The sequence below is a fragment of the Neolamprologus multifasciatus genome, chromosome 7, assembly GCF_963576455.1.
Source record: "Neolamprologus multifasciatus chromosome 7, fNeoMul1.2, whole genome shotgun sequence".
Lineage (NCBI taxonomy): Eukaryota > Metazoa > Chordata > Actinopteri > Cichliformes > Cichlidae > Neolamprologus > Neolamprologus multifasciatus.
The window spans coordinates 20,531,362-20,552,941 of record NC_140445.1 but is presented as its reverse complement, the minus strand read 5'-3'; the positions used below and the strand labels follow the sequence as shown (position 1 = coordinate 20,552,941).

At 41.7% G+C, this 21,580-nt stretch overlaps 1 protein-coding gene across 6 annotated transcripts in view; it reads left to right on the top strand.

Moving 5' to 3' along the window:
* Positions 1-21,580, top strand: part of sema4d (sema domain, immunoglobulin domain (Ig), transmembrane domain (TM) and short cytoplasmic domain, (semaphorin) 4D) — a 38,334-nt gene that overhangs the window by 2,125 nt on the left and 14,629 nt on the right. For 4 of the 6 annotated variants that reach the window (XM_085165573.1, XM_085165575.1, XM_085165571.1 and 1 more), the window contains exons 2-3: positions 1,050-1,164; positions 20,095-20,228. In XM_085165573.1, coding sequence (XP_085021699.1) covers positions 1,127-1,164; positions 20,095-20,228 — 172 coding nt within the window. In that variant the 5' untranslated portion in view covers positions 1,050-1,126. Of the gene's footprint in view, positions 1-1,049; positions 1,165-8,688; positions 8,748-20,094; positions 20,229-21,580 lie in introns of those variants that run through there. The other 2 variants (XM_085165574.1, XM_085165576.1) reach the window with 2 other exon arrangements.

Sequence of the window (21,580 nt, the reverse complement as noted above, 5' to 3'; positions counted from 1 at the left end):
ACGGGTAACTATAGGCCAAGCTCCTGCAGGCTGTGCTTTTTAGATAATTGTATTTAAAATGCCCCCAAAAGATGGCAACACCAGAAAAACAGTTGAGATGTCCAGTTCAGTGACTCCACCTAAAGTCTTATGTTAAAGAAACCAAGTTGGGATTAAGTTGAGCTTTGTGACGTAGTGCGTTATTCTGCTGGACGGAGCCATCAGAAGGTGGGTTATAAAGGGATGAAAATGGACAGCAGCAATATCCATTGTGCCAGAAAATATCCCCAACACCTTTACACCAATACCAGCAGCCTGAACCATCGATACAAGGCAGGATCGATTACTTCACATCCAGACCCCACCATCCAAATATCGCAGAAGTCATCGAGTGTCATCACACCAGGTGATGCTTAGCCAATATTCTGTTGTGCAAATTTGATGAGCCTGTGCAAACAGTGTGATCTTCTGCTGCTGTAGCTCATCTGCTTAAAGGTTTATTGGATTGTGCATTTAGAGACATTCGTCTGCATGCCTTGATTGTAATCAGTAGTACTCATATGAGGTACTGCTGACTTCCTATCAGCTTGAAGCAATCTGGCAGTTCTCCTCTGACCTCTGGCATCAACAAATGAACAACAGTGCCGGCCGGATTCAAGTTCACTAAAATCACCTTCTCATGCAGCAAGTTATCTTGCCCATGTCGGCATGCCAATTTAAAATAAATATAAAAAGAAAATCAACCATAGTATGTTTGTTGTGGTTGTGAAATGATTACGATAGACCAAAACAGCATTTTTATAAACATGTCTATTTCTGGTGTAAAGTCAAATAATTTATCATGGGAGTCTACAAGGATCGACTTGCTTGGAGTCACCCCCAAGTGGTCATTTGAGGAACCGCAGTTTTTTTTGGCATTGGCTTTATTTTTTCAGTCCCGTTGTGGCGTGTGTTCTGCTATTATTTACATGCAGAAGAGTGAAAGCAGGTACCCAATTGTTTTTCTCATTTCCGATGATTTACTCTAACCCAATGTTGTTGTTGTTTTTTTTTTTTTACCTCTCTTGTAGACGTGTACTGCGACCATAGCCCCGGGCGTCTCGCTCAACCGTTTCAGCTGTGTGAAGGAACGTGAAAAGAAGATTTAATGAATCAGTATTCGCTAGCCGACGTGATGACGGACAAGTAAGTGACTTATTGTTATTTTTCTGGAGAGCACGTTCATGTGTAGGCGTGCAAAGAGCTCACAGTAATCAGGCGTTTTGTTTGAGTGAGAAGTAACCAGATGATGCTTGTTCTTGTGGTTATTTTGCTTTGCATCAGCTTGTAGGCATTCCTGTAAGTGTGTTAACCGTGCAGAATTCAAGGAGGAATGGGTCCAGATAGCGCAGAGAGATGTTTGATGTGGTTTACGGTAGGCAGTGTTGGTAAAAAGACAGTCTGCTTGGCCCCTGTAGATGTATGTCATTTGCATCGGGGGCTGATTTGCATTCTCGTTCGCTGTGCTGGTATGTTGCTAATGCTGCTAGCAGCTCTTTATTTCCCTCACAAAACACAGTCGTTTAAAGGGTTTTCAACCTTTTTCATGCTGCCTCTTCTTTTGCTTATTCTTTGTGTTCTTCATTTTGTTTCCCTTCCCCCTTTTCATTTTGCAGGTCTCTATCTATACTTGTCTGTCTCCTTTTTGTCTCTTTTGTCCACTTGGCCTTTGCTTCTCACTCCAGTGATTGTTGGATTTGATCTGCAGAGATCTATGGAGAATTTGGGTGCAGTAGGAAAAATAATCTGCTGTCAGCAATCATTATAGGCGGAAAAAGCGGTGTAGGTCAGTCAGCTGAAAGGGATGCGCACAAAAACTGCATAAAAAAGGTCAAACAAGGTCCAAACTATTATGTGCTTGAGTTTATAAAAAAGAAAGAGAAATTGGTAAAGCAACAGAGGGTTATATGCACAGAGTACAGTTGATAAGATTATGTTGTTAGCTGTGGGTCAGCAACTCCAGCATCTCTCTACTTATTGCTAATGCACCTGTTAACCCTTTTGAAAGTGCAACAGGAAAAGGGAGGGGTGGCTCTGGTGAATCACGCTGTCTTTATATGAAGCAGGCCTTCGGGTGTCTTCCCTGGTTAACACTGACACTCTGTGATGTCAGCGTAAAATATGCATTGAGTTTAGTAAATCCAAATAATCCTATATTTGCCCAGAAGGGAATTTCCCTTGTAAATTAGAAGGTTCCCTCAAGGATGCATTGCAATTTTTGCCGAGCCAGACGTTTTTAGAATTATTTGGATGCGGCATAAAGAAGAGAAGATATTCTTGGAAACTTTATTTTGAAAACAAGACGTGGCAGAGTTTTTATTAAGCCTCTGCTGCACGGAATCAATTGTAGCGAGGAACGGGGAGTTTCTAAGTAAGAGATGATGATATTGACAAGCTGGATGAAAGGTATCCCAGCAACCAGAAAGTGGTGGTGGTGGGAGGGTAGCTTATTGTGTGCTAGATGCTCGCTGTTGTAGGATGATTGTTTGACTGGGATGAATGATAAATGTAATGTTGAAAGGAAGTGAGGGGAAAAGTTGGAGGACGTGCCCCCCGATGGTGATGGCGAACAAAGCCTCCCTCAACATGGGTCTACTTAAGATTCACACAAAGGCAGAAGAAGATGGCCATTTATTTTCTCTCCAACACACACACACGTACACTTTTTTTTTCTTAGCTCACTCATGAGCAAACATTTACACATAGCTGGATACCAGTGGACATTCCTGCAGATGTGTGCATTCCACTTGGTATTCCCAAAGTCAAGCTGGCCTCTGGAAACGTGAGAAACACGAAGAATATTTGGTGTTTTTTGGATTATTTATAATTTTCTGGCATTTGTTTAATCGAAGAGCTCTGATCTGTGTTTTCCAATCAGATTTTCTGCTTGAGTCAGAAGCTGATTATCCATCTGTACATTTGCTCTAGTATCCTCAGACACGAACATGTTTCAGTTGCTGGATTTTCCTTTTGTACCAGGATGCTCTGGGATGACGAAAGGTTCTAAAGCCAGATTTGCTCCCTGGTGCTTGGAGGCATTTTTTTTCCTGGTTAAATTCAAGCCTGCGTAATCCTTTACAACACACTGTTTTGTGTGTGTGTGTGTACGCGTGTGTGTGTGTGTGTGTGTGTGTGTGCGTGCGTGTGCTAAAGTCTAGAGTCTATGTTCTGTTCACTCTGTGTATATTGAGTAAACAGGAATTTCACCTATTTTCTTTTCCCTCTTAAAAGAGTTGCATCAGGGTTGAATATATTACATCACATAGGAAGGACAAAGAGAAGCACAGTGCCTCAAACACACTCAGATACAGACAGAAGTGTGCTGAGTGTAAGCTCTTCATTGTGAATTGCATCTCCATCTGGTGCCTCTGGTCTTTAAGGAAAATGGGGACAGCAAGATAAAAAAAAAAAAAAAAGCATTGTTCCTTAAGCCCTCAAACCATACTATCATCTTTCTTTATGTAACTGTTCCCGTCTTGTTTTCCATAAGGAGATTCCTCCTCCTACTCATTTTTCCTTGCTCTTCGCATCTGTTCTCTTCCCTTTCTACAACCACTGTGTGAATTTGCTCTCTCTCTCTTAGCAAAGCCATTTTTCCCTCTCTCCCTCTGTTGCTACCATTTTCCTTCCATCCCCCACCTGTGGTGGTGTTTGCTGACAGCCTTGTCAGAAACTTGGGATGTTTATAGATGGACAGTAATGGTAGCTGCACAGTGTGCATGTGCACGAGGTTGACACATGCACATTGACAGTGTGGTGTCTATTTATGCGCTTTGCTTATCTGTGTCTAGGCCCCATGTGTGTGTGTAATCATGTCAGTCTCAGGGGAGTGAGGATGCAAGCTGGTTATATGCTTAATGGCTGCTTACAGTAAAAACCACAGTGCCACCAGAAATGTGCTAAATGTTGCAGCCTTGTGAGTAAAGATATTTAAGGGCACACCACTCTGCAAATTTGATTTCTTTATTGGAAATTTATTATTAAATGTTTTCTAGTTTCCTCCAGCCACCTGAATAAAACAGGGGATAATACTGGTCTTTACTTGTGGGAGTTTGCGCACAATTCGATGAAGTTCAGAAGATGAATCCTGATGACTTAAATAATGGCCAGACCTTCCCTCCAGGGTGACATTTGTGGTTTTGAGGAAATTGTTTCAACAACTGTGGGATGAACTGACAATAAATTTGCGCAGACTTTTTTTTCCTTTTCAGGATGAACAGTTGCCAATTTAATGATCCCTTCATTTTTCCTTTTTGCCCACCAGTTGGATTTATCACATACTTCAAAACTAATAACACTTCCATCAGCTGCACTTTGTGGTAATTGCAAATGTTAGCAGAAAACATACCAAACTGCTCGAAATAAGCATTTTTACTTTGGGAAATATGTTAGCATGTGGAAAGGAGCTATTCAGAGTAGCTTTGTGCCAAACCTGTGTGTAACCTAATAAACTTTGTTTGACGACTCACCAAAAGCCACTTGCATGACTGGAGAGTTACTGTGTACTTTTATGAATGGGAACCAAAGCTGATAAGGCATGCCATAGACATCTGAGATACCTAAAATACAACTTTGGGTTTGGCTTGAACTTTTTACTCGTTGAACTTCTTGCCAGTTTAAACTTTTATGACACATGCACTATGTGGGGGGAGAAAAAAAGCTAGTGGGCCACATTACACCTACAGGAGCTGCTCAGCCATAGAAAGCCATTGCATGAAGATCCCGGTGCACAGATTTTTTGCCAATGTTAATGGCAAAGGAGTTATTGAGTCTAACAGAGCACGGGCAGTTTTTACACACTTGGCAAACCTCATTCTGTATCTTTTGCACAATCTGACAATTCATGGCTTTTGAAATTCTTCCACAGACAGTTGATTGTGTAATAACTAGAAGGGAAGAAGTTTTGCAAACTGACTTGTTGCGATGATGGCATCCCATTACAGAATCGCGCTCAAGTCTGTTGATCTCTTGACAACTACCTTTTCTTTCACAAATGTTTGCAAAGGTAGACTGTATGGCTAAGTGTTTGATTATTCTTTTTTTTTATACACCAGTGGGAGTGGGACTGAAAATGTCTAAATTCAAAGATTAAGTCATTTGGCCCAGTACTTTTGTCCATATAGTGTAATCTGAGAGTGCAGCCATAGGAAGTATTTGTTTCAAAGTTCCTGAATTCATTACTGTTACCAAACGGGGAGAGAGATCTTGACAAGATGTTCCAACAGTAGTTCAAACTGAGAAAATCGGGTGTCACAGAGGAGTGGGGTCGGTATGTTTACCATTAGCTGAGTTCCTGAAGTAGGGCTACTAAAGCGTTTGCTCTGGCTTGAAGAGTCTTCAAAAGGACACTTTAGCCCCATCCTCATTCAAGTCCACTCATCAATTTAAAAACCCTGACATTTCCATTTCCTCTCCGTCCGTTCTCCAGACCACTGTGTCACCAAGGGCATGTTTCGGGGCACTGGCTCGGCTTGCGCCCAGTCTCAACATCCTGAATTGAGACATGTGAAGGCGTGGTGTCAGTTGTGTCATTGAGGTTTGTGGGTCCACGGTTTAAAAACTTTGTATCAGCTGTCACAGGGTTTTGTGGGAGCAGAGGAAAGCCAAGTCAAAGCGCTTCCTGAAGATGTCGAGGGGGATGCACCCTTTGGCCTTCGGCTCATCAATCTTGCATCTGTCATCTATTCCCAGTTCTCCATTGATGCTGTCAGAGAGTCAGGGAGACGATGCAGCGCTCGTTTGTATACAAGGTTTTTTCTGTTTGGTGGTCTCGTAGTGAAAATTAGTTAAGAGTGGAAGAAGAGGAGAGAAATTTCTACTTGAGGAAAAAAATGTGTCAAGCAGACTAAATTTTGCCCGACCTCTCCCACCCCATTGCAGAATACTGTGGTCTCCTCTTTAATAAAGAGCGATAATATGTTGGCAATGCTCGTGCAAATCGAAAGCTTTATTTATGCGATTAGAGCACTAACCATGCTTGTAGTCGTCACTGCTTAACATAATCAGATTATTCTTTTATACAGTAGTGTAGGGTGCCTCGATTATAGTAGCTTACCAGGCAAATGCTAATGAATCTGCATATTTGGGTTGATTTAGCTGACCTGGATTCATTCGAGGGGAACATTTATCTCCTTGTTCTGAGATAGAGTTTGGGACTTCTCCAGCAACAATGTCCATTCAGCTTTAGTCTTTTTTTTTTTCCCTTGTTGTGTTGTCGATATTTTCTTGCGTTTTTTTTGGATTCTTTTTAAGAACCTGTTGAAACTGACCCAGAGGCACATATTGAACTCTAGTCAAAGCAAGTGAAACTCTAAGGCGTGTTCTTCACTCTGAGTTTAGAGGACTGTGTGAATAAAGCTGGTCTACTCGTGTAAGAAGAATTAATTCAGCCTGTTTTCATTTTGCTCAGAGAAGCGGTCCGAGGGAACCGACTGGAAAGTGTTGTGAATGGAGGCCCACCCATCTGTTTCAGGGACAATAAGAAGATTTTTACTTTCATTCTTTAGACTAAAAAAAAATTGTATTTTTATGCACTAAAAAATAAAAGGGAAATAATTTTCCACCTGGCTGCATATTATAATGTCTGTGTTATCTTTATGTTTCGTTAGTGATGCACAACACCAGGGCTGAGACTGTGCGAAACTTCAAAAGCTCTTTAAAAAATATCAGCTCAGGGTTTTTCCTCATGAATACTTTTCTACAGTTCTTTCAACTGTGGAGTTTCTCTGTTTGCTACTTTGACTGTTCTTTCTAGTGGTTTAGAGGATACTTCATGTACTTTTTAAAGTACAGTTTAGTAACGTTTGAAACAATTTGATGCACTGAGTGGCAGCACAACAAACAGCTACGCAGTCCAGAGGAAGCAGATGAGTTAAGAATTTAGTTTTTAATAAGAAGTTCACGAAGTAGACAGTGAAGCATAACCAAAAGGTTGACCTTTAGTGTACATTTACTGCTCCTAGAATTCTATTTAAAGTACTATGGAAAAAGTCTTGAGGCACACCTCATGTTTTAATATATTCTAGTAAAATGAGGGGAAAAGGTCCAAGGATTTACTGAAACATTAGATTAGGCAAGCTTTCTTCGAGTTTCTTTTAACTTTCTTCAAGAATAATTCCCCAGGCTTCTGGAAGGATATTCCAAAGCTCTTCTGGATTTTTTTCCTATTTCTTAAGGACATGCTTTCAGATACTGTTCATCTGCTGTAGATAGTAAATGGTAAATGGCCTGTATTTATATAGCGCTTTTACTAGTCCCTAAGGACCCCAAAGCGCTTTACATATCCAGTCATCCACCTATTCACACACTGGTGATGGTAAGCTACATTGTAGCCACAGCCACCCTGGGGCGCACTGACAGAGGCGAGGATGCTGGACACTGGTGCCACCGGGCCCTCTGACCACCACCAGTAGGCAACGGGTGAAGTGTCTTGCCCAAGGACACAACGACCGAGACTGTCCAAGCCGGGGCTCGAACCGGCAACCTTCCGATTACAAGGCGAACTCTTAACTCTTGAGTCACGATCGCCCCAAAGATAGTGTGACTTTATTTTTTTATTTTTATGTGTGTAGCTTTGAGGCCTGTCACTTCTTGCTTGTTCAGTTTCCTCAGATTCGTTCAAAGGCTGCGCACCAAGAAAAGTACCTTGTCTTTGGCATTTTTCTCAGCTCTAACTGAAGATGACGTGCTTTTTGTAACAGGCTGCTGGTAACAAAGTGCCTGAAGATTCCTAAATTGTCATGTGTAGAGACAACACTGGTTCTTTGAGTTAGGTGCCTATTTTATGCTTGAGTGATTCAGAGGTCAGTGTTAAGTGGCTTAACAAACAAAATTCACAGAATTAATACCATTCCCAAGAGCCTCTACTGAGCTTTACAGTTCAGTGTTAACATGCTAAGCTAAGAAAATGGCCATTGTCGTTGTATGGCATTGTAGCATTTACCTCAAAGCACTGCTATGGCAAAATACAGCCTGAAAGCTGTGGACTTAAATTTTTTTACTAAAACTTTTATTTTGTGAAATTAAAGGAACAGATTTAATTTAGCGTTTTGTCTGATGCAGAATTAAACATTTTTGTCGTTTTGTTAGAGCGATGATCCTTTAGAAATTATGTAGAACAGAAGTTATAAGGTTTTGAGGCTTGGCTGTGACGGATCTCTCATGAGATTAGCACACAAAGCAAATAAAATTCAGTGTGGAAGAGCAAATACTTCTTTATTTATATGTGGTTGTTTGACATGCAAGGCTGGAAAGGAAGTGGAACCTTAGCTGAGGTTAATGGTCATAACTGGCCGCTCACTATTGGTTCTAATATGGTATCATGATACCACCATGATAATACAGTCTTTGTGGATATTTAAGTTGTTATATAATTGTTTTGTCTTTTAAAAAAAAAAATATTATCTACTGTGTGTGTGTGTGTGTGTGTGTGTGTGTGTAAATATGCGTATGTGGGGATTGTGGCTATTGCTTCATCTTTCTATAAATGTTATTTACTGTCATTCTGAATATACAACATGGTTTGCATTGAATCGTCACTATATCTGTGTCACCATGGTCTAAAAAAAAAAAAAGAACTAGCCACATTGAACCTTCTTCCTCTTGTAGGCTCTCACACACTACATAAATGTCATGTCTGATCTCTCTGTCTTCTTCCCCCCCCCTCCCTAGCTTGAGAATTGTATAATTCTCTCCGGAGGAAGAGCGGCGCATCCTTTAAGGATTCACAGGTCAGAAACTCAACTCCTCTCCCTCCTTCCCCTCCCTGTTTGCTGTGCAGACCAACACTGCACTGCTCGCTGGCTTGCAGGCTTCAACACGAATGCTGCATGCTTCTCCAACCTTCTCCAACCCCCTTCCCCTGTAACCACTTTGGGGCTTTACTGTTTTTGGTGTGTGTGTGTGCGTTTCCCTTGCATGATCTCACTTGGACAGCCTGATTCTGATTTGAATCCTTTTGTTTTTGCAACTTCCTTTTCACCCCAACCATCATTCCCCTGTGCTTTCCTCTATGAGATTTGGTGTTTCTTTGCTTTTCCAGTCGTGATTCTTCTGTTCTGCGTCTGCTTGGAAGCAAGCTATCGGTCTGTGTTGCCTTAATTACTGTTATCTAATGATGCATGTAGTGACGGGTATTGTGTACACATGCAACTAGCTTTTCACTCTGGCTTTACTCAGGCTCCCCCAGACAGCAATTGTCCAGTCACAGCTTAGCTACCGTAACTAGGCACGGCAGGTCTGTCAAGCTTTGAATTTCTCCATATGCCAAAGTGGTGTCCGGGTGGCTGAAGATAGACAGAAACTTGGCACCTGAAAGCGTTTGGAGGGTGGCATCTTTTTATCAACTTTCTGAAACTTGAACAGGAGAGCAGAAGTGTTGTTTTGGTGCTCTGCTAGCGTGCCCAACTTCACTACCTTTTTAAGCAACTTTCAAAGCTGTGTTGAGCTTGTGGGGTTACGGTTTGCAAGAGCAGCACAATCACCAAATGGGATAGAAGATGCAGGTATACTAAAATTAGTAGCCATAGCGTCTTTTTCTCATCTCAAAACCAGTAAAGCAAGAATAAACTCTTCTTTCTTACTTACAGACCCGTAAGTAACAAAGTAACGAACACATTGTTTGATCTAAAACGTGTTCATTTATAATCTGGGCCTAAAGCTAAAAAGAAGTAGTTCACTTTTTTTTTTTTTTTTTTTTAATTTTCATGAAATTAAATGTTTCTTTCTCTTGAAAAATTCCTCACTCAGTGTTCGTTCGTTCTGCTCGTCCCTGCTCCACCTGCAGTGGTTGCAGACTCGACAGACTGTTTGAAAACCACTTCCCTTAAGAAACTGCTAAATGTGAGCGTGAATGTTTGAACCACAATCGCCGCAATTTCATCTCGGCTCTAAAACGTACACAAAATACACAAAGTTAGCGGTCCAGGTAGGGAGGCCTGACGAGATAAAGTCTGAAAACATCAGCTGGCAGCATGGAGTGAAGTCACAGGAGCCTCGCTCCCAGCAAACTGTCAGTACAGGATGCGTCGCTTAGCCACACTCGATTATGAAAAGAATCCGAACACCTGTGGGATGTTTGCTTTTCCCCCTCAGCAGCTCGAGGCCTATCAACATAATGCAGTTTCCAGCCGCAGCCATCAGCCCGCACCTCTTTCAGCTGTTGTGATCAACACCAAAAGTGCTTAACAGAAATAGGACTGATTAGCAAAGTGTTGACAAATGTTCTGCTCACCAAAGACATGCATTAAAATGGTAGTTTATTCCTGTAGAGGTAGTTTTAAATCAGCTGTGATCTATTACCGAATTTGTAGCGTTGCAATCCATTTTGGCTGGTGAAAACATTCGGTTTGGGGGGGGGGGGGGGGGGGGGGGGTTGTTTCTTAAATCCTGTCCTGTTCGGCAGCTTTTTGCTATCAGAATTATGATATGAATGCATTGTTGTGCCAAACACACTGTGCTTTTCCAAAATGAGCTCTGTAGGCTCCTCTTGTTCATGTTTCTTTTATCCATTTATTTATTATTGTTATTTCAGTTATTACGTTATATGTATACTTTAGATAGGAGTCACAACAGTCACATGATAAAACTATCTACAGTTTGCATAAGGCCAGGGGGCGTATGGCGGTCGGTTGACTATTTAAACATTTGTTATAATTAAAGTCAGCTGGTGACAAATGGACCTTTTGTATTGGATTTATTTTTAATCTGCTACTTTCACTGTAAACTGCGCCACTTGTGAGAAGTGAACACTTGACCTAATTCTGCAGGCCAGATCACGAGAAATCGGTGTGAGAGGAGTTTGAAGTTTTTCTCTTGGCTCTGTGTTTATCCCTCTCCGAGTGCTGCGAAGGAAACGGTGAAATTAGTGTTTTATGTACTGGTTTGCCAAGTTCAGGAGGACACACTGTTAGTGTTGTGGCATCCTGTGGGCGATGGGATGAGTTTTCACACAGCACTCCAAAGGAGGGTTTTGTCTATGCCGGGCCAAAATTACCACCGTGAAATCAGTGCCTGCTGAAGAGTGCTTTGAGAGAGAGGCAGAGAGAAGAGAAGGGGTCCTCTTTAAAGGCGGAAAGGATCGGAGAAAATATAGCAAGGTTTCAGTGATGTTTACAGCTCATTTTGAATGTTCCTTGACTGGTGGGAAACTGCAATTTGGAAGATTGTTTGTGTGTTTTGGATTTACCTTGTTGCACTCTTTAACCACTTAACAGAAAAAGTCATTAAAATGTTGGCTAACATTAGCTGATTTAAAATCCAGCTGCAGAGAAGTATCCCACTCTGGGTGCCAAAGTCATCTGCCCTTTGCTGTTGCTGTTTTAAAAAGGTGGGGTTTTTTGTTTGTTTCTTTTTTTTTTTTTAAACTACCACAAATGCAACTACCATTCACGAGCTTGGGACCTTCAGCTGGGCTTCCCAAAATAGTCTCACATTATGTGCCCCATCACAGCAGCCTCAAGGAAATTACATCAAGTGAAAGGTTTATGATTTTACTGAGAGCAGTGGCTTCTGTGTGACCCCAAACTATATTATAGATTGAAGTTATTTACCTCAGACAGAGTGGCAACACTTAAAAAATTAGATGGATTCTCAATGCGGCACTTAGCATTTCTTAATAGTTTGGCATTTTGCACTGTGTACCAATAATATTACCATTGCTGTATTAAAAAAACAAACTCTGAACACTTGTAAATAATGACAAAAAACAGCAAATTTCAGATTCTTTATATATTCTCTTGGTGATCACCAGAAGTTCCTTTTTATTTTTGCCAGTACAGATGTCAATAGTAAAACTCCTCCACTTTTTCCCCTCCTTTTAATTAAAAGAAAAAGAGCCTGGTGATTATGTTTTCATGTTAGACTACAGAGGCACATTCAGTACTTGGACAGAGAACACCACACAGTAATCCTTGTTCCTCTAGTTAGCTTACTTCACTTGCCTGTATGTTTATAGGGAAGTTTTTCCAGAGCCATGTGACTTAGGGAAAGGGCGTGTTGTTTTTAAAAGCTTGCCATCGGCAGACTAAATATACCCTTTACTGGACCTGACCCCTCATTTGCCTTTGCTGTGGCCACTTTAGGTCGACAGGCTAGTTCCAACAGGGGCCCTACAACTTTTTATGTTTTAATTATATAGGAGGGCTTTCCATTTTTGCGTCCCCTGTATAGTGTTGCCTTCACACAAGCTCTTTTCCGCAATTTTTAGACATTTGGGTTGTCATCGATGTTTTACCTAGAATTTAATTCTACCTTGTTTAACTAATGAACACCCAGAAATTATGGGTTTTGTAGCCTGTTTTTGGTTCAGAAATGAGCTCGACCATGTACACTTTGTCAGCATTCAGTCTTAATGTTAAATGGCATATATGTGAACCCTGCTGATACATCCTGCTGATAATCCTTGATCTTAAAGCCCTCCCCCCCCCCCCCCCCCTCCCCCCCCCCCCCCCCCCCCCCCCCCCCCCCTCCCCCCCCCCCCCCCCCCCCACCCCCCCCCCCAGCACATTACCAGTGAGCTCACCATGGATAATGTAGAGTGACTTGCGTATCATCTGTTGGCAGTTTAAGATGATTTTTTTCTCCCATATGACCAATAGTCAGCTGTGCCGCAGAGGTCGTACAGCTGTTCACTGGCTTTCAGAGGACTTTGTTAAATTAATGGGGCTTTTACTAGGTGGCTTTGTAAGTCTGAGCTGTAGGCTGAAGTCAATCCTCAGTGAAATCCAGATGGCTTGAACCATAACTACAGCTTGAACTGCTGTGCTGATTTATCCTGAAAAGTTAAGCAAATCGCATCCAAGTTAATTACATCAAAGTCTGTTTGCAGGATTGGCGAAGCAATACTTCATACATGTCTGACTGTTCACTTTGACAAGCACAAATCTTAGCTTGAGAACCAGCAGTTCAAGTTGAATTATTGGTGACATGGATACTGGATACACTAAATTAATAAAGTTTAATTAATTCAGAAAAATAAGGCAAGCTTATAGGAGTGAGCTACAACAGCTGGGTTAACTTTGAGTAATAACTATAAACATAAAGGATCAGTCATATTAACGTAATCCGGTTGTTAAGTGACGACGTGACAAATCCTACTTCCGGGCCTAAAGTAGTCTGCGTTTAATATGGCTTTTGTGTTGTTAACATGTTTAATGTTTTGTATTTTCTTCTATTTAATCTCAAAAAGCTCCTAAAACAGTCAGTGATCACTGTTGACCTCCCTCGGCTTTTATTACTGCTAATCATTTATTTAAGCTTAGTTTTTAAAACCTTAGGATGTAACTACAGTCCAGCCCATGCAGCAGTATATGAATGACTAACCTCGTATTGTGGATGGATTATCTCAGTTGTTCTCCTGGCTGAAGTTTGGTCCTTTTACAGCATCCTGCCATGAGATTACATTTGTTCCTGACCACCGAGAACACTCACGTTAACTTTTATCGAGTGGAAAAAAAGTTAGCTTGTTTATATTATGCTAACATAGCTGTGTCGCTGGCGGTCACGTAGCACATCATTATATACCAGCTAGCCAAACTTCAGTAACCCTACAAACGTCACTGCTGTTTAGTTTTCTGTCTTCATTTATGTTGGAAGTGATAACACAGCTGTACATTTTAATTTGTTTCCAAAACCCCACAGTCAGGACATGCTATATTGTATTTAGATAGAAGCTAGCGAGCTAACTTCCTGCTAACTTCTAACTCTGTTAAATGTCATAAATTCCGTTTTCATGGATGCCTGGATGTTAAACTCAATTGTTACACCTGGTAGAGCAGAACGCTGATCATTTTATTAAAGATGAAAGACTTTAGACAGTTTTTCAACTCTCAGTAATGCCATAGTGATCGTTTGATATATGGACCTGCAGCGGAGTTTAGGCCCAAACACGGCTAGTGACGTCAGACTTAACAACCGGATACACTGTGACAAATTACAGGAGTTATGTTTCAGTTAATTGGAATCACACACCTTAGTTCCCCGAGTAAAAAATAAAAATGGAATCAGGAAATGTTCATGAAAGCCCACAATCATGACATTACTGAATTGTTATTTCAACTTTTCAAATTAATAGATTAATAGAGTAGGTGTGCAAAGGTCATTATAGGCTAGCAACTAGCTGTGAAATTAATGGACATTCTCCATGTTCTCCAGTAGTCCAGAACACCGTCTTTGTGTATTCATTGTACTTCTGTTGCTGCCGCCCCAGACACATCTGGCCAGTTAATGGATTGGACGTACTCATGTAATTCATAGTGACACATTTTGGTTCGCTTGGAGATTTTTCTCTGTGTGAAAAGAAACCATATCACAGGGAAAAGGTACAACTTTACGAACTCCTCAACTGATTCAGACCCGAGTAAACAAACAAGTGCAAACCTGTATTAACTGTTACCTTGATTTGTTTTTTACCCTTTGATTTGACCTTGATAATTGCACTCAGTAGACCAAAACAACCGATACCCTTTGGAGGTCGTCTTTGTTTCCAAACAAACTCCAGAGCAGTTCAACCTTGATCTAATCTTGATGCGACACTAGTACCAGGTGTTGGCTGCAGCTTTAGCTGGCCAATATGGCCAATAAGCAGACTGAATGCTTTCACGTGATTGGTAGGGACTCATTTTGGTTCATGTGGAAACCAATTCAGGGAAAAACAAGCTCATCAATCGATTTGCACCAGAGTAAATAAACTCTAGTTTATTTAGTTTAAATGTCCATATATAAATTCAGTAAAAAACAGTCCATATATTTAAAGCGCGAGATGTTTTACAAGGAAAGCATCTTTAATAAGATTGTTATAGCCCTGTAATGCTGAATCAGTGCTGTAGTCTTTTAAGATGACTCCCATTAGTGTGGGGAAAACATAAAACAGGGGACAGAATATATCTTTGATCATCTGATCGAAGCGTAATAGTCAGCTGGAGCCAGTAGCATGTCTGTAAAGCCTTGGCCATCTCAGAATGTCAAAATCGGTTCATCAGTCTGCGAAGCTCACGCAACCCAAAACTCGGATACAGCTGGCAGTATTTTAAGATGGTCCCTGTCAGGTTTATTAGGAGCAATTTGATGCCTACAGATGGCATTATCATGTGTGCATGTGAGCAAGCTCGTGTTTCTGCCACATCTATTGCTAAACTCCTTTTAATCTGTAAATGACATTGAAGCAGACGTCTGTCCCCATCAGTGTGTCATCCTCTATGGTCTCTGTATTTTGTTTCAAATACAAGACCTCTGGCTCACTTAAAAAAAAAAAAAAATACAAATATGTTTCACAATAGCACGACAACATACAGCTGAAGTTATTAAGAAATACCTCAATCGTAAAGAAAACCAGATGGTTTTGAAAGAGGAGAAGAAGAGAAACAATTTTTTACATTTTTCTTGCTGGAACCAAAAAAAAGAGGTTGAAAGACTCACTACTTCTCCTGCAGTATTGATCAGACTTTAATCAAACTTGCACGCAGTGATAATCTAATGGTTCTTCGCTCAAGCTTAAGGTCACATTAGTCATTTCATGTGCAATAACATGTGAAGGATAATGCGTAGTGAGCTGATAGGTCACCGATGCGGTTTAATCTAGAAATGACGAAAGATTGGAATGCAAATTGTGAGAACTGTGACTTGTTGAAGACATCACCCATTGCTTTAATGAGGTCATCCTCACAACAATGCACAATAACTTCTCTTCTACGATCATCCCATTGTTACCAGATGACATAAAATGATAGGGCAGGTCTATTAGCAAGCCCTGTGCAAAGCTGCCTCGTTATCATGCACTCTTAGTGCTGCGTTATCATTATTCCCACAGCTGGGTGGATACTGTACAGATGGTCCTGCTGATTATGTCTGCCAAGAAGGGTTTGTGATTGGTTTGTTCTGTTTGTTTCACTGTCTGTTAGTGGCATTACTCAAAAAGTTGTGGACTGGAGTCCAGAGCTTTTTGAGTATCGGAGTTGGAGATTGGCCCATGCTAGAAGTGATCTGGGTCCAGAAATTATTGGAAGGATTCTTTACTGTTGTGAGATGGGGTGTTATACTGAATCCTGAAAAAAGACATTCTCCCCACAAAATGAGCTACTTAGAGCACATTTCCCATTACACAGTTTTTGTGCGTGGTCAGGCACATTGGTGTAATGGCATCAAACGGAGCAGAAAAAAATGAGTTGCAGGCTCTTGACGTCCTGCGGCAAAGGAAGAAGAGCATCTCTGTGCATTGATGCTGATGATGGGTGAGTGCATGGAAATAGATCCAGCAAAGAGGGGAAAAAGAAGTGAGGGGTTGGAGCTGTTGGCAGGCACTGAATGTCTAATTCCCTCACGTCACCCTCGACTGCGCTCTGAATCTTTGCCCCACTCTCTGCTCACAGGATGCGGAGCCTCTTGTCTGCACTCTGCATTGGAAATGAAGCGGCAAGTGACAAAGCTGCCATGTGTGGCTACGTGACAAGTCGGCCTACCGTTTCATTAGAGGGTTAGATGTCAGCCTGTTCTTCCAAATTGATCACGAAGGATGAGTCGGGGTCTTTGCTGACTCAGCTCCACCTCAGACACGGATCACAACAGAATCTATCGCTCACAATCACTGAGTGAGTAACTCACAAAACTATGGCAGTTAAAAAAATTTCTCCTGTTAACATACCCATTGATAGCTGACGTCTACATGCATTACTTTTTGTCAATGCAAAAAGTTGCTCGACAGACTAAAAATGTTGACTACTTTAACATTGGAGTGTATAGAGATTGACTCACTACTGCAGCAGTGTTCGAGTGGCTCTTTGAGGAACTGCAGTTTTTAAAAATGTTTAAACACACAAATTAAAAAACAAAAACTTGCAGCTTGTTTTCCTCAAGTGATTGGGTTAAGCAAAATAAGAAACGGAATAAATCAGCTAAATAAGCTTGCACATCTTTGGTCCTTTAAAAGAAGTGCAAACCTACATTTTACTTTCATTTAAACTGACTTGGTTATTTCTTCTCCTTTTACTTTTGCTCAGACATTCAAAGTTCACACTGCAGATATGCTCAGCTTCAGTTTCTGCCTCTCTGTCCTCAGTGGGCCGCCTGCCAATATTAGTGCCCATTTAACAGCACAGTGCTGGGAACCCCAAGGCCCCAAGCAGGTGTCAACCTCCCTGCCCAGCCAAAGGAGCTGAGAGGGGAACACAAAGGCCTCAAAGAGACTTGCCAGCATGGTAACCGTCTTAAATATCCCCAGCCAGTATGGCCACTCCTCTAAATCTCAAAGCAGGAGAGAGTAGCTGCCAGTATGCGCTTTCTGCTACTGTAACACTGACTCTCAGAGGGTTTTGAAGCTTAAACTTTGCCCTCGGTGTGACTCGGAATAGTGATGGGCGGCATCGGGAATGCACAGATGGGGCATTGAACGTATTTGGAGGCTTTCATTTATGGAATTTGGTATGAGAGGATATTTTTCAAAGGCACAAAAACAAAAATTCAGCGTGCCTGTGGTCTTCAGCACAGATTAAGCATTGTTATCTCGTCCTTTCACACTGTTGTTATGTCCGTCCTTTTTGGTCGAACATACAGTCTCAGCTGTGCTCATCCAGCAGTTTGTGTTATCTTAATGGGATGCATCCAGAGCTCCTGAGCTTGTGTGATCTTTGAAAACGCTAGTTTGGCTCTGGGCTTTCCTCGTGGGTAAGCTGCCTTGGCATTTAGACATTGGCAAGACTGTAGAAGACCGGGATGAGAGGGAGAAGTGATGTCTCTCTCTCTCACTGTTCATTGTTGGCTGCTCTGCAGTGATGATGTGGATGTGATGGGGGTGGTGGAGTGGGAGTAGAGTGGAGGCTACTCTCATCTTCAGTAAACAATAGGTCCTTGTGTATTTGACCCCCTCTTTAGCAGAGTGGAGTCCATGGCTATGCCTGAAGCCGGGATGGAATTCCATCTTTGCCAGATTAGGGTGGTGGAAACCTCCCCCCCCCCCCAAAAAAAGGGGGGGGGACCTATTATTAAGAGGGCCATGGCCTCTGGGGCCATTTGTTCTCATTTAAAACCAAATCAATAATCAGTTATTATCCTGCCTCTTTTTCTGCAGCTGGGGGTGGGCTCCATTGATTGGCTGTATGTGCTGCTGTATGATGCATCACCCCCTCCTCCAAATAACTAATTACTAACCTATATTTGAGTTGAATGTGACATAATGGTGCTAGTAGGTCATTAAAAGGTAGTTGACAGTGATTTATCTGTTCTTTGAGCTTAAACGATGTTCTATCATTTTAATTAAAAGGTCTACAATGAGGACAAACGACCCAATAAAACATTTATGCACATTTTGCTCAAAGTGGCGCCTTGTGGGTATTCACCTGAAATTTAATCCTTATCTTAGGAGACATCTGATAACCCTTAATTGCATTCCATGCGTGACTACTCCACCCGTTTTTTTTATTTTGGTTTTGGTTTGTTTGTTGCGGTGTTGTATGGGTGCTTCCACTTCATTCATCGTGTCGTTGTGCAAACCAGAAAAACTGGCTTTGTGATCAATACGCTTCCGTAGGAGACGACTGTGCAAAGCACCTGACCCACCTGCTTCCTGTTTACTACAACAATACTGGCTCTAGTTGAACATAACACAGGGAATGCAGGCCTCAGTAAGCAGTCTGCTCCAATTATGTAAAAGAAGGGTTAAATGAGTGAGACAAAGCAGGGTACCAGCGAGTTGCACGCGCCCATCCGCCAACAGGGCTCCGGCGCTTGAGCTTTGCAATTGCATTATGTCCGTTAATCACTTTGAGAGGTAATGTTGTTTCCGTGTTAATATTTATAAAATAAAATCAGGTAAACCAGCTTCCGTTCATGTCAGAAAGAATTTGGTTGGCAGTCATAATATTGACCTCAAATCTTCCATTTTTTTCGTTTTGTCCCCTGCAGAGCAGTGAATTTGGCAATCGCTGCATGTTTTACAAGCAGGATTGAGAACAGATTTAGAGATTTATTTTAATATTTTACTTAAGCTTTAAAGCTTTGCTTTTTTACCCCAGCTTTGCTGCTGACCTAAAACTGCCAACTTTGAAATGTGGGTTTGTTGAACTGTAGGATATTAACCATTTCAGATTTGAAGGAAGAATCCCAACAAAAAGACTGAACACACCAGAGTATTATTCGTTATGCTAACATGACACAGCATTTCAAGGAAGAGAAGCGGCGGCAATGTGTGACTTTCAAAGCTCAGAGCTGCACACAAAAATGTGATTTGTTTGGCTTTATTTCATGTGACAGTGTCAGCCACCTGAGACAGGCCTGGAAACGTTTACATTTGCGTAAATGGCACACAGAGCAGCTTAATGGAGGCTTTATCAGGCTCATTCTGAGGTGAAAGCAGCAGGCCTGAGCTGTTAGGAGGAAGACTGATCACAGCGATCTCCAAATTGACAAATGGAAAAGAACATCCGGATCTGATAAGAGCTGGTAGCTGCCAGGAATGCTGTCATCAGTCTGGTCATTGTCATCCTCATCATCCTCATCGCCCGAGGAAGCGGATACACCTGTCTGAGTCTTCTACAATAACGCGGTGCAGGATGGCACGTCAGTCTGCGCATAACAACAAATGAAAATGTCAAACTGTAATTCACACCAAATCACACACTGCATTCTTCCTTAATCTTCCGGATAGGGTGTGTGTGTCTGTGGTTTTGTGCTTATTTTTTAAAACAACAACAACAAACTTTTCTGCTACTGTAAGTCATATTAGATCATGTGCAGCCTCTTCATTCTGTCTCCTCCTCACTGGCTCCTCTGATAGCTCATTCAACTCCACATTTGTTGTTCTTCTTTATTTAACCGCACAAAAAAGTCTTTCAAGTGCTGCAGCTATTTGCCAACAAGTGATCGAATCATTTTGTCAAAGTTGATTTTTGATTTCTGATTTGTTTGTGTGCTTGTGTTGTGTGTGAGGATGAACCCTGCTAGCTTAGCGGGAGGGAACTAGAGTTGACACCTGTTCCCTTTTAGTGTCTGTGCTGCTTGATACGATCTGTCTATAGCATGTGATGAAATGCTTTGTCAGAACGGGTTTTTGCGCGTGGCTTTATTCGCTGTCTTTGTGTGTCCCTGCAGAGGAAACTTCACAGTTCCAAAGTTATCAGAGTCTAATATGGGCTTTGGCGTGCTGGGGGTGTTTCTGGGGCTGCTCCTGGAGGTTTCCACACACGGGCCCCACGGTGTGCCTCGCACTTCCTGGAGACATCAAGGTAAGGCGTGAAATAACATGCCGCTGGCTGGTTATTATGATAGAATCAGAGAATGTAAGAATGTAATGCTTGTTAGTCTGAAACACGAATACATCATTCACTTCAGTGCTTGGTGAACTCAAACTGCACTCTCTGTATTACTTTCTAATATATCACAGTTCTGTTATAACTTAGCAATCTACTGTGAAGCAAAGACGTCAACACCTGTCGCCTAATTTTACCTTGAGACAACCTCACCACAGACCCTCAAGGTGTGTGTGTGTGTGTGTGTGTGTGTGTGTGTGTGTGTGTGTGTGTGTGTGTGTGTGTGTGTGTGTGTGTGTGTGTGTGTGTGTGTGTGTGTGTGTGTGTGTGGCAGAAGCTGTTTGCAAGCTGCCGTTTACAGAAATAGCTTCAAGTAACTCTGTCTCTGCAAGAGAACAAGCGCGGCTCACCCTTTAACCATGTTTCTCAATTCACTGGGTCACAGTCACTGTTTCAGTCAGTCAGTGAGGGTATTTGCTTTCATGGTGGCAGTGTTTATGACCTGGCACCTGCAACCTGAGCCCACTTGCACCTGGCACAACCCTCCAAACACAAACTCTTCCCCCCAGGTTTTCCCATCAATCACAATGCAAAGTGTAATGAGAGTTTTAATTTATATAATATTAATGCAGAGTACCCAGAGATGCACAAAGGTGTGACTCTAAGATGTGATTATAAGTGCTAAGCGGCCGTAGGGATGCACTGTAATGCGATCACAAAAATTGCTTACGAGGTAGTCTGGGGCCTGTTTGACCACACTGTAAACGCTGATCTGTCCTGATGACTCCTGATGACAGAAAATTTGACTTCCCTTTTTGTTTTGGCCTTTTTTCAAAATACAAGGGACTTGTCTTGCCAGTATCTCCAGCTAGAATGCCCATACATACATCCATGGATCCTTCCTTTCATCCTTTTTAAAACCTTTTGTTAGCCTCACTTGTCGTCGCTGACTGAACTGATGCAACTCGGTCGGTTACAGAACAGAAAATATTGTTCTGCTGCCCTCATTATCTGTCATTGGTTAATGTTCCTGCTTACATATGTACACTTGAGTCCCTTTAAAGTGTATTAAAGTGTGTTGCCTTATTCTCCTGTGTGTGTGGATTCATATAATTCCCGATTATTCCTGCAAACCTAGTTTCACTCAGCTGGCTAAAGAATGCACAGCTGTGCACAAAAACAGTCAATGACGCAATGAAGAGCAACCGGACTTTCCAATGTTTCCAGTATTTGTTATCTTAGTTTCACCTTAGTTTCAAACGGTTTCGAGTATCTCTCAAAACCGGATCTGAAACGTTTGGTTAATTGAACACCTTCTGATGCATAAA